We start from the raw sequence: 12,454 nt of genomic DNA on the forward strand, positions 1-12,454 counted from the left end.
ACAATCATAAGATGGATTTGCTGGGTTGATGGCACCGTGTCAGTAAGAACAGAGAGAGTATAAACTGCGCTTGAAACATCTGGAAAAGAAGGTGAATCCTCTCACACTTTGTTTCCCGTGGCAAAAAAGATTAAATAAATAAAGCAAGGCCGCATTCTTGGTTTGAAACCTTTCTAAACAACATATCGCACACAGGCATGGCTGAGAAAGAGTTGCTCGCATATCACACTCGCGCCCTATATTCCCCAAAATTTTAGAATGCGCACATACTTGAAAGAAAGAAAAAAAAAAGGGGAGAGGGGGGAGAGAATTTTTTTCAAATGACGTATCCAAGCGCCCTGCACGAGGAGCTTAGGTGCACTATTCTGAAGACTAGCTTAGTCTTGACTCTTGAGTACCACGGTAACTTGATATGATGGGTAACTTGAAACATTTATTTATTTATTTATTTATTTATTTATTTATTTATTTATTTATTTATTTATTTGCAAGTGTTCACCAACAGCGCTGGGCCTTCACGGGTGATGCACTTGTGTACATGAGGAATATAAGGCATACAAACAGACAACAGGCAAGGAAGGGTTGTAAATCAAAAATGGGTAAAATAAATATGTAGATAAGTAGAGTGTGATCAAAGAAGGCGAGCGAGCGAGCGAAGCAACTTTATTAAAAATGCCTGCAAAACGATTAGCCATCCCATGTAAGGGAGGCGTCAGCTCCCTTAAAAAGAAGGCTGAAAAATTTCTGGACTACAAGAGCTCGGACGTCGTGTGTAGAGTATGCGTTAGTGAACACATACAAGCATAAGCAAGGTGGTGGTCTTGGTGAAGAAACACAAGAACAAGGGGAAAAGTGCAGGTTTGACCTCTCCACAACTTGCGTATTCAAAATATCATATTTTTCGAGGAGCGCTTAAATAGAAACATGTCACTGCAAAAAATGCCAATATGAGGTAAAAACAGGCTCTTAAACGCATATTGGCATAGGCTAGCTGGTGCCAGGCTCAGTGTTCTGTTAACATGAAAGTAGCCATGCGGGCGCAGTAGTTTGCTTGGCACTCGCAGCTGAACAGAGCTCACAAGGCAAGAGCGATCAAACTTTAAAATGAATGCAGTTAAAAAGAAAAACCGGGTCACGCCTGGAACGCCTAGTAGATAGCTCATCCAGGTTCAGAAGCTTGAGAATCCCGCCGTGCGCATAATGGCTCAGATGGTGAGCAACGACGAAATACGGTTCTTGTGAAGCGCTTCTGAATTCTTTCTAGTCGAAGGGACGGCGAAGGGCTTAAACAATTCCGAATTGCACTGCAGAGTCAAGCTTAGGTAAATTTAGGGCGCCGTAGAGGGAAGCGAAGCATGATCGCTCAGTGAATTCACTGGTCGCCCGGGAAATCACGCCAAGCGTATGCGGAGACAGGAGATGGCTGGATAGTTCACATACGAGTTGAAAGGTAGTTTTCCATCCATCATTACACCCAAATCGCGCGCTGCAGTAGTGCGTTTTGCGAGTTCACCGTGCAGAGAGTACGTAAAAATGAGCCACTAAATTTTACGAGTACATGATAATACGATAGTTTTAGAGAGATTCAGCTTTAATTGTTGCTGTCGAACCATGCAGAAACCCCGTTGATGTCATTTTCCAGCAGGAGGCGATCGACCAGTGAAGAAACCGTGCTATAGAGCCTCGTATCATCAGCACTGAGAGAGCAAATAGTGCCTAACAACGAGCTGAATGTCATTAACAAGAATGTTAGAGAAGAGGGCCGAGTGTCACGCCTTGAGGTACACCTGAAATCATCGCTAAAGGCCGGAAGGTAATGCCTTCATAACAAAGACAATTATACCTGCCCTTTAATTAAATGCAGAACCACTGGCAGAACTCGCGGGATACGGACAATTTGCGAAGCCGTAATTTATGATTAATAGCGTCAAAAGCACCGCTACAGTCGAAATATACTGTATAAACGTGTTGGAGAGAGAGCTAAGGAGGGCGAATGTCATTTAGAAAACAGGGGAGGTTTGATTCTACTGACTCCGGGCATAAAGCCGTGTTGGTTAGGATGGATTAATGCACGCATTGCTGCCGAAAGGTATCGATGTACGACCTTTTCAAAGACTTTTGAAAAGGAAGACAAAAGGGAGATTGGCCTATAGTTTCCGGGGATTGTGGCCCTTCCTGACTTTTGCAAAGGGAAGATGGCGCCTAATTTCTAGTCTGTTGGAAAATGGTGCTCAACATGTGACAAACGTATGATATCACAGAGCAAAAGTGCGAAGACATCCCAGCAATCCACGACGAAGAAAGTAATGCTTCGCATCCCGCCGACTTTTTCGAGGGGAGTTCGCGAATAGTGGACGCGACATCATTCTCGGTAAAGTTAGGGATTTTCAACACTCTCCCGTGAGACTGGAAACCCAGTTCGCTGCCGTTGTCGGACGACGTCGAGTAGGTCGAATAAAAATGACGTGCGAAAAGTTCACATACGCCTCCCGGGTCAGACACAGACATCTCACCGTCCCGAAGGGTTATGTTTTCGTGTGCGTGACGTGTGCGGAACTTAATACACCGCCGGAACTCACTAGGGGAGCGGGTAACAGATGATTCAGTGTAGCCGGTACACATCTTTTTGTGCCGTGCAAGAAGCTCTTTCGCTAAAGATCGCCATTCCTTGGAGCTTGCGAGAGAAGGCGGGTCATTGTGAGCATTAAACAGGCGGTGGAAATGACTTTTTTCCGAAGCGCGCCACGCAGCTCGTGACTGAACCGAAATGAAAACTTAGTGGAGCAATTTCGCCGCTTAGGGTCGTGCTAGTCCGTGGCGTCTTACACAAATTTGGTTAGCTCTTGGACGGCTACGTCTACACAGGGCGCGTTGTACACAGAGGCCCAGCCAGCGTTGTCGAGAGTTTGGTATATGGACGTACAATCACCGCGAGCAAAAGCGTGTCTTGGAGCGGTCACGCTCTGGTCGCGCGCCATAGATACGTGAGCCGTTACTCCAAAAGGAGGGTGCCACGGATTAACGGCCACGATGGGATCGGGGCATTGATCAACAACGAGAGAGCTGAAGTTTGCGAAGACAGTGTCCTAGATCGTTTCCAGTAGGGTTTTGATGCGGGACAGCAGGCTGGATGTCGTTGAAAGACAAGAAATTAAAGAAGTGCGCTGCTTTAGAGTCTCTACTGATATTTTCTGTGGGGTCCCACCTAGAGCCTGGGACATTGAAGTCGTCAAACAGAAGTATTTTCTAGTTTTCTGTATTTAACTATCCACCTTTCCACGGAGCTTTGGGAGAGAGCCTTGGCCAGCTCCGGCCTCGAAGATCAGCCGCGCCTGATCGAAAGGGCTGCCGACGTGGCCCGAGCTCAAGGCATCCTGGAATGAGGAAGCCTCTCTGCAGCATTTCCTTGATTTAATTAAAGTTCAATCTCTTTCTCTTCCTCTCGAAGAAACCCTGAAGCGCTGATGAAAACAAAGAACTTTCAAGAGCCGGATGTCAATAGTACAAGCCAATGAAGACATTTTTCGCACCTTAAACTTTCATCTCAACCCATAGGCACTCAGTATACAGCTCGAGATTTGATCGTCGTACCGCACTGAAAGATTTCTTCAGAGCGAATAGGAGTCGGGCGCCATACGTTTTCCCTGTCGCCTCGTACGAAACGGTCTACTTATTCGTGAAATAGTCGGCAGAAACAATGTGGTGAGGTAGCCAAGTGTCGGTGTTGCAGTGCGCGTCATAATTATTCCAGACGACGTTGCCATAGAAGGGCTTAAATTTTGTGCATAACCCACGAACATTTTGATACAGTGTAAGCTCATTGCCGGAAGAAAGAAAACCGAGGATCGAGTTCAAGAAGCGCAATCACAGTAGGCAGCAAATTTGTTACGCCATCGTCTCTGGCGCGAACAGATGACTGTGGCACGCCCACGAGCCTCTAGGACGTTTCGCGCCTTGGATCGGGCGTTGAGCGCACGCGGTACATTGCGGGCGTACTTGCGCGCCCCGGCAGGTACGTGCTGAAGGAGGAGAGCAGCGGCCGGGGTGGCCGCATGTCGACGCTGAAGATCCGGTCGGCCGAGCGCAGCGACTCGGCCACCTTCAGCTGCACGGCGGCCAACCCCTTCGGCAAGGACACCGGCAGCAGCCGCGTCATCGTCCAGGGTAAGGGCAATGCATTTAGAGCTATACTATTCACATTATATGGGAATCTCAGCCGAAAGCAAACACCCGGTTTCCCAATACCATCCTATAGTACCCAAGGCGGGTACTATAGGATGTTTTGAAATAATGATATGTTCTTTATTTTTCTCGAGATGTACACATCTTACGTCTCCAGTTTCCTTTTGTTTTAACACGAAAGTGTTTTATTCCCGGATACACGAAGATTTCACTGACGTCATATCCGTCACGGAAATAACGCCAGTACAACGGAGCATCATCATCATCATCATCATCATTATCATCCTATCTACGCCCACTGCAGGGCAAAGGCCTCCTTCATTAATCTTTAATTATCCCGGTCCTGTGCTAACTGCGACAGATTTATTCCCGCAACGAAGCAAGCGGCCTGTAAAGGGTGCACCACTGCACACAGGGTTTTCTTGCCAGGAAGCAACCTTTAGTACTAAAGAGTACGTTATACTTAAGGTTGTTCGTTTTCGAGTTTTATATTTTAACACGAAAGTATTTTATGCCGGGATACACCAAGATTTCACAGACGTCATATCAGTCACGGAAATGACACCAGTACACCTTTGCAGAAGCGACCCGCCAGCAGGACGTCGCTCGCCGAGCGCACCCACAAGACAGCCGCCGACCCGCAAATCATGCTCAGCTGCAAATTTCGCTGCACATTTCACGTTCGTGTTTTACCGATTCCTATGGCAGAGAAATCAACCACAGTTTTGCAATCACAAACCTCATCCACGAAACTCAATGCGACGACGGATCCCTGTACGAACGTGTATGTAATAGACCCTATGCAAAATGCGCCCCGCCATCTCACGTCGACTCCGGTAACTAGGTACGCCATTTTGGTACGGTCGTTTGAAACCGAAACCAAGTAGCAAAACATAGAATGCGGGCATTGACCGCTCTTGGTGATGGACTACAATGCCGGAGCATGCTGCGTGCCGCAGTGCACGCAATGAGGAAATACCGGTCTAGATGGAGAAAATGCACGTGAAGTTCCACGCTCTTGAACGAACTTTCTGACGCGAACTATGCCGGCGCGAGCAACCTTTGTGGCAAGCTGGGCACGGTGCGCTGGGAGCGAATATTTGTCATTGGTTCGCTAGGCGCGGGATTTCGTAGTCGCTGTCCGGATGAAAAATACAGCTGCGTTGGAGTTCCGTGGTTCAGCCTTTGTATTCTAAATGCAGACTGAGCGTGCGTCACCTATTTATGACTGACAGCGGCGCTCGAGCGGGGAAACAGTAACACACGTTGTCAAAATTAGGCTTTATTTCTTCACTCGTCCCTGTGGCTCTACGCCCGCTTCATTTCATTGTTAAATGGTACCGCTTAGCCCCTACACGAGCCTATATCTTACCTAGGGCTGTAAACTTTTCTTGCCGCACTACGCCGTCACGGCGCGGTTGAAAATTTCCTCTGTGGCGCGCGCGCACGGTATCGGAGTATGTCGTTAGTTCCTTCTCGGTGCATTTAGCCGCGTGTCGTTGCGGAAGTGGCGTACAGTTTTATGATGATCTGACGTTTGAAAATTCGAGTTTCTGCACTTGGTTCCCGATTTGCCGGGCTGACAGGTTTGTTTACGTCAAGTTAACTTGTTGCCCATTGTCATTTCAGCCACGATGTATTTACTCTCGAATATTTTGACTAAAATGCACACTCACTCCTCTAGTTTGTCACATAATGCATGCATGCCTCCGACGTAATGATAGTGGCCATTGATGTAGGTAGGTAGCTGAGGCAATTTTCAAGTTTTCATCAAAAAAAAAACGGCTAGAGTTGCATCAGTCCGCCGCGCATCAGCTTGAGTGCTTTTGCTTTTTTTGTATCCACAGTGAAAATCCCAGTACATTAAAATACTTTGCTGATTTATAACGCGTGCAGTATAGTAAACTGTGGATATAAACGGAACAAAGGAAAGCATTCGCGCACCCCTGCATGCAGCGGTCTAGTAAACACGACGTTGCCCAGCCTCTGCGTGCTCGCGAGATGACCACGGCGTGATGTGGCTTGAATGCTTGCTGGTAGCTCATAGGTGACCCTCCAGGTGCCATGCCAGTCCTTGTTTCTGTTACTGTGGGGGGTGAGGCCAGCAAAACTGAGGCAATAAACCCATTCCAAAGGCTACCAACTTTTCTCCCAAGCGCTTGCACGGCACTTTATTGCTGCTCGCATTGCTCCTGCACTCGACGTGCGCCGAACAGACGCATTGGCAAGGGAAGGGAGGGGCCATTTTCTTGCGGGCTTCTCCAGTTAATGTCTTGGGCACTCGCTGGCTTGATGCCCTGCTGTCTCAGACGTCCCCACTGTTGTGGCAGCTGTGCACGCAAGCTCCGGTGGCGCCTCTTTAAAACCTTGGGCTTGCAAGAGGACGAGTAGGTGCACAGCCGCCAGGATGTGACTGCATGCTCCATCCACTGCAACCCGCCGGGAACTCGCACACTGCCTCCACAATCTCCACTCTGTCCGTCTCAGAGGTGAGGCACACAACATAGGGCCGGCCAATTTTTCTCTGGGAGCGAAAGCAGCTGCTGACCACATGGATGAGGCCCAACCTGCAAGAACAGAGAGAGTAACAGTAAATAGCACTCAGGGAAGAACAGCACTAGTCCGCTACAGTTTATGCTAAAGGAACAGAGCAGAAAGCAGTGGCCGCAAGGAACAGACTCAAAATGACCAGATTTTGTGTCTTGGTTAACACTGTTGCAAGGGCAATAATCTACACCTCAAACAGCAATGATGTCAAAATTGTTTTTCAAGTTCGAGCGTGCAAGTATCGCTGCATGCTTTGTTAATAATGATACCAGTACCCGCATATTCGTGTTCGTCATAACTTAAGCAAGCAATATTATGATTATCTGCAACTCACTTCCAAAACCTTTCAAGATAAACAGGTAAACATTCGGGCTATACCGATGACCCATCGAATTTAAAAAAAAAAATTTAGTTCAGTGCGTTCGAGCTAACGAGGTTTTACGGTATTGTCTGTTCGGGTTCGGGCACACTCAAAACATGCGCTTTAGAAACTACCACAACCACCCCACTGCCAAAAAAGGACAAGCCAGACGCACAGATTTTTGCGGCAGGACATGCGCAATAAATAACGAAAACACACACAAAAAAGAAAATTCAAGGCGCATGTGCACTTTTGTAGTTGACTTCGCCGCAAAGCACGAATGCTTTGCGGCAAACGCGCGGGCGGACGACCGTCATGGAAAACGGCCGCAACCTTTCCGTAAACATCTTCGCCAAAAATAATCCCGTAAATTCAATGTACGCCACTTCAATCCACCCACTAGCAGCACGGTCTGGCGATTGTCGCTTTCCTTTTTCAGGGTTACTGCAACAGGGTCCCCGCTACGCATTTGCATGGTAAACAACGGTGAACAAAGTGCTATACAAATGCTCATACCGGTTAACTCGCGTCAAGGAAAAAACAAACAAAGATTTACTTACTGCGAGTCGCACGTGTTTGTCTGCACCGATGAAGGCGAGCAATGCGGCTCGGTGGCTAGGCGGCATGCCCTGCTCCGCTGCCGCTCGGAAGGGTATTTGGCGCGGCACTACGAGTGGTACGAGTCCTCAGACACAGTCGGCAGCGCAGACGAGTCCTTCGTCCACAATCCGTGGTCGAGACCCGGAAAACGCAGTCCAGTTCGAGCCATACCGCGTTACCGTCACCTACTCTTCCACAGTAAACAATACGAGACTTCGCGATCGTCGCCCGTACCAATATGGCGGACGGTCTTGTTTACATCAGTGTTGCTAGATCACCAAGCAATTTCGCATAGGGTCTATTCTACTCCGCAGTCAAAGGTCAGCTCTCAATAAAGTGATATTTTTTGTTTTGTTTTTTCGCGCACCAGCACAAAAGCCCTTCGGCTGTTCCTGGGCGCAGTAATAAACAATTGATTGATTTATTGATTGACTGTATACAGGTAATGTTCAGGTGATGGGTATATTGAACAGTAAAGGGCCGGCGGTAGCAACACTCGTGGAAATGCGAGCTCGGCGGGGTCTGGCCATGGATTATAGGAGCTAGTTCCTGCTCCCCGCAACACTTTACCAGCAAATTGCATTACTCCGGTGGGTTATAGATGTACTACCCCGGAAGTGTCTCACCACACATCTAGGTATCCTATCCTTGTGTTTCTCACGTCTCAATATAAGCAGCAGTGGTGCATTTTCTGGGAACGGTGTGACGTCTGCGCAGAGGTTCCCGACGCGCCCGAAGAGCTGCGCGTGGCCGAAGTGACCAGCAACGTGGTGAGCCTGGTCTGGGCAGCGCCGTACGCCGGAAACAGCCCCATCACGAGCTACTCCATCGTCTACCAGCCAAACGGCAAGTGCGCTGCAGGCTCTCGCGCCGCTCCTCGCAAAGCAAAGACGAAAGTATGCATGCCAAAGGAGTGCTTCCTAGAACACTGAAGAATGTCAAGACCTGAAGGGGGGGGGGGGTGCAGGTAATTTTTTAACTATGTATAACTAACAATGGGACGATGATCCGTGGATCAAATGCTCATCAGTAGGATTCTGAGCTTTGCAATCCACATACGCGCAATGGGATTGTAAGGCTCGTTTTTCTCTGGAACAGCGGTAGCGCAAACTAAGGGCCATAGCTAAGGGCCAACAAATGTTAGTGAGCGGGCTGGGGCCGACGGCCACGCTCCTCACTGCAGCGGTGGCCGGCCGGCACGACCACGACTCCGTGCGGCGCATCTCGGTGCCGGGGGGGCTGACCACCGCGTCGGTGACCAACCTGCAGCCGGTAACGGAGTACCAGTTCAAGGTCATAGCCAACAACGACCTCGGCTCGTCCGCTGCTAGCAAGCCCATATCTGTCACCACCAGCATGGAAGGTGAGAAGCACGCCAGCACTCACTGCGTCCCGCTTGCCGTTGCCGCACTGCGTGCGCCGCGGAAATTCCCGCCGAAAAGGTATAGCGCCTTGCGTACTTCAAGTCAGTGCAACTTTCTCAGAAACGTAGCGTAGGAGATGGTGCTTTGGTCGTCGGAGTCTGTTTCAAGCCGTTGTCGCGGCTTGGCGATGTAATCCTGTTTCGGCAATGCTGTCAATCGGGCTAGTTGGTAGGCACATGCGTGTTTCAGCAGCAGTATAATGCTTTTCCGTACCCAGGCGCTGCTGTTAAACCAATCAATCAATCTACCTTCATTTACATTCTGACAAAAACGAGATCGAAAAACCACTTGACTTGATCGAAAAACCTGAGGCCCCCACACTCTCAGTATGGGAAGCGGCTGTATATCTGTTCTTTTTCATTAGGTTTAGGTCGAGACCAAGAATTATCTATAGTGACACGTGTAGAATAACTGAAAGTTGAGCAATAGCAGTAGCACACGCGTGAAAACAATACTCGAAACACTACTACAAGAGTGACACACGAAATTTTAAAAAAAAATGAAGAAACAACGATGTAATTCTATTTTCACACAATTGTGATTATAAATCCTTCCTTGGAAACAGGATGTCTGGTCCTCATTGTATTGTAAAAGGAAACTGGAAAAGGGGTGTAAGGCAGGCTTGATGCATATCAAGATGGTAAGAAACCACGCCCAAATGATACAAGACTGCGCGCGGGGTATTTGTGTGTCTTTGTCCCGTCTTGGCGCTGTTTCTGCTGGTGTCTTGTGCAGCTTTTCAACCATCCCAGCTTGTACCGCGCGCATTTCACTACGGTGAGCATGCGGCGCTACCTCTATGTAAGTGAAGCGTATCGGGCTGGCTTGTGGATTTATCAGCTTTTTTTATGTGTGTGTGTGTGTGTGTGTGTGTGTGTGTGCGTGCGTGCGTGCGTGTGTGTGTGTGTGTGTGTGTGTGTGTGCGTGTGTGTGCGTTCGTGCGTGCGTGCGTGCGTGCGTGTGTGCGTGCGTGCGTGCGCGCGCGCGCGTCTGCGTGTGTGGGTGGGTGTGGGTGGTCGGTTTTATTTCTTGTTTTTGAAGCAGAAACCAGCTGCGAGTTCTAGGAGCAAGAGGCGGTCAGTGGTGCTCAATGCGCAAATGCACTGGAATACAAAATAATTTAAAGCAACACTACCGCCAAAAATACACGTTTCGTGCCCTGTTTTAAAGGAAAGAGTAAACTGACGACTCATTTTTCAAGCGGCCATTTCTGAAAAGATAATCGCGTGCGCACCAGGCGCGTTCAGACATTCACCACCTTGTGAATGTGGCACTGCGATCATCGGCCACACTGCCACCGTAGAAATAAAGAGTAGACGCCCATACAGTTGCGGGAAGTAGATGTAATTTTCGTCCTAGCGCGCCCAATCCAAAACACGTGTAGTACTCCGCAGCATGCCGCTACGAATAACCCGCGAGTATGGGAATTTTAATCAAGCTTATACGACGTGCGCAGGAAGCTGCCGTCATGCCGCACTAACTCGCTTGATTTGCGACAAGGCACCGGCAAATGAAACATCCCTCACGGCGAATATTTTTTACGTGTTAAGACCATTAGATGCTTCGAGACCCTTAGTTTTTGTCACCACTGAGCGTGCGGATACTAATCAGTTCGTGCCATTAGTTTATAAATTGTGGCGGGAAATACAAAACGCCACATATGAGTCGATGCAAAAGATTCAAACGTTTCGACAGCGGTTGCCTTTGTGACGAGAAAATAAACGCGACGAAGATTTCCCTGTTTTTGCTGGTTCCGTGCACTGATTGTCGGTTCCATGCACTGGTTCCGTCGACAGCAAATAAATATAAACAAAAAATTCTCCCCCTTACCAGGGAGCTGACCGTGGGTTAAAATCGCGGGCGTTGTAAGCATTTCAGAGGTAGGGGGAAGGAGGGGGGCGCGGAACAGAGGAGCCAGGAGGGCAAACATCATGGTGAAGGGGGGGGGGGGGGGGGGGAATGGGACAAAACAAAGCAAAATATCTCCGAAGGCAGCGCGCTTCCTGTTCGGGGTGGATGCCGCATGCCTGTAATTGTGTCCATACTCGTGTAAAATGTTTATTGTGTAACGAGGTTTTAAAGCCTCTTTTTGATCAGTCAACGACGGTTTGGCGAATGGCATAGAAAACTTCTTACTCGAGCCAGCTAGCGCTCTTCCTTTGTGGAGTCACCCGCCGCGGGGGTTCAGTGGTTAAGGCGCTGTCTTGCTAAGCCCAAGGCCGTCGGTCTGAACCCAGCCCCGGCGGCCATTTTTCAGATGGAGGCGCGAAACGAAAGCGCCCGTCAAGATTCCCAGGTCACGGCCGTTTCCAGGTGGTCGAAATTAATCTGAGCCCTCCACTAGGGCGGCTTCACCGTAGCCTTAACGCGTAAAATCCCCAGAACTTGAAACGTTTGTTCAGCCATTGGCGGCGCACTATAACTGGCCTAAGCCAACACGAGTACGCTGTGGCAGACTCTGTGCCTTGAATTGCTTGATGGACGCAATCGAATCGACTTGGTAGCCGAAAAACCTGAGCAAACAAAACGAAACGTGACTTGTCAGGTGCTTAGGGGGGTACGACGTCGCGGCTCTTCCAGAATACTGAGATAATAAAAAGGGCCGAATTTTTCAAGGGCAGAAAGTTGGCCGCACGTTTCAGCAACCCCGAAGTTGTATTACATGCGCATCCATGGGGATGGTGAATGCTCGCCACAGAAGAGTTACGCGTGGTACGAGAGAGAGGAAAAATGGGGAATTTGGCTGAGAAGATGCGGAGAGTGTGGACGAGGTTAACTTCACCCTCAGCATCTTCCGCCGACAATACGGCGATAAAGATGGCGGGTGGCACGGGATGCCTACACTCGGGTACAAGTTAAGAACGGCAATAGCTCTTGTAGCGTATCGCTCCGCCGAAGCGACGCACCCGGATGTCAACTCGCGCGCGTTTTTTGAAACGAGATTGCGCTTAATGCGTAACATCGTGTTCTTTTTCACACCTAGTCTTTTTTTAGTCGCTGAGGAATTTAAAAGAAGATTAAGTGCGAAAAATCACGGAAACGACTCCTGTCACGTTCAAAATACTCGCAGTAAGGCACTTTTTGCGCCGCGCGGAGTAACAGCGGGCTGCGGTGATGCGGCTCTGGGTCAACTTCCGTTGCGTTGTCCCCAAGTATACTTATGAACGGGCGGTGTCAATGAACGGAGGCTTTCACCCTTCTCTGCCGCTTCTTCTAGCGGATGGCGCAGTGAAAGGGCGAAGGAGGGGGGACTCCCAACCTTGGTAGAGCCCCGGCGGCCACGAAACCGGGAGACGTAATGCGGAAGGCTGTGAAGTCCTTAAGGGCGAACGGGTAGCAT

The 12,454-nt window shown here is 49.2% G+C and overlaps 1 protein-coding gene across 1 annotated transcript in view; it reads left to right on the forward strand.

The window, feature by feature from the left end:
- Window positions 1-12,454, forward strand: part of LOC144162659 (cell adhesion molecule Dscam1-like) — an 809,120-nt gene that overhangs the window by 751,758 nt on the left and 44,908 nt on the right. Inside the window, exons 13-15 of the mRNA XM_077693289.1 lie at window positions 4,013-4,164; window positions 8,408-8,536; window positions 8,874-9,053. Coding sequence (XP_077549415.1) covers window positions 4,013-4,164; window positions 8,408-8,536; window positions 8,874-9,053 — 461 coding nt within the window. The remainder of the gene's footprint in view (window positions 1-4,012; window positions 4,165-8,407; window positions 8,537-8,873; window positions 9,054-12,454) is intronic.

Source organism: Haemaphysalis longicornis, unplaced genomic scaffold, assembly GCF_048455015.1.
Source record: "Haemaphysalis longicornis isolate Haplotype H1 unplaced genomic scaffold, Haemaphysalis longicornis Haplotype H1 scaffold_1, whole genome shotgun sequence".
Lineage (NCBI taxonomy): Eukaryota > Metazoa > Arthropoda > Arachnida > Ixodida > Ixodidae > Haemaphysalis > Haemaphysalis longicornis.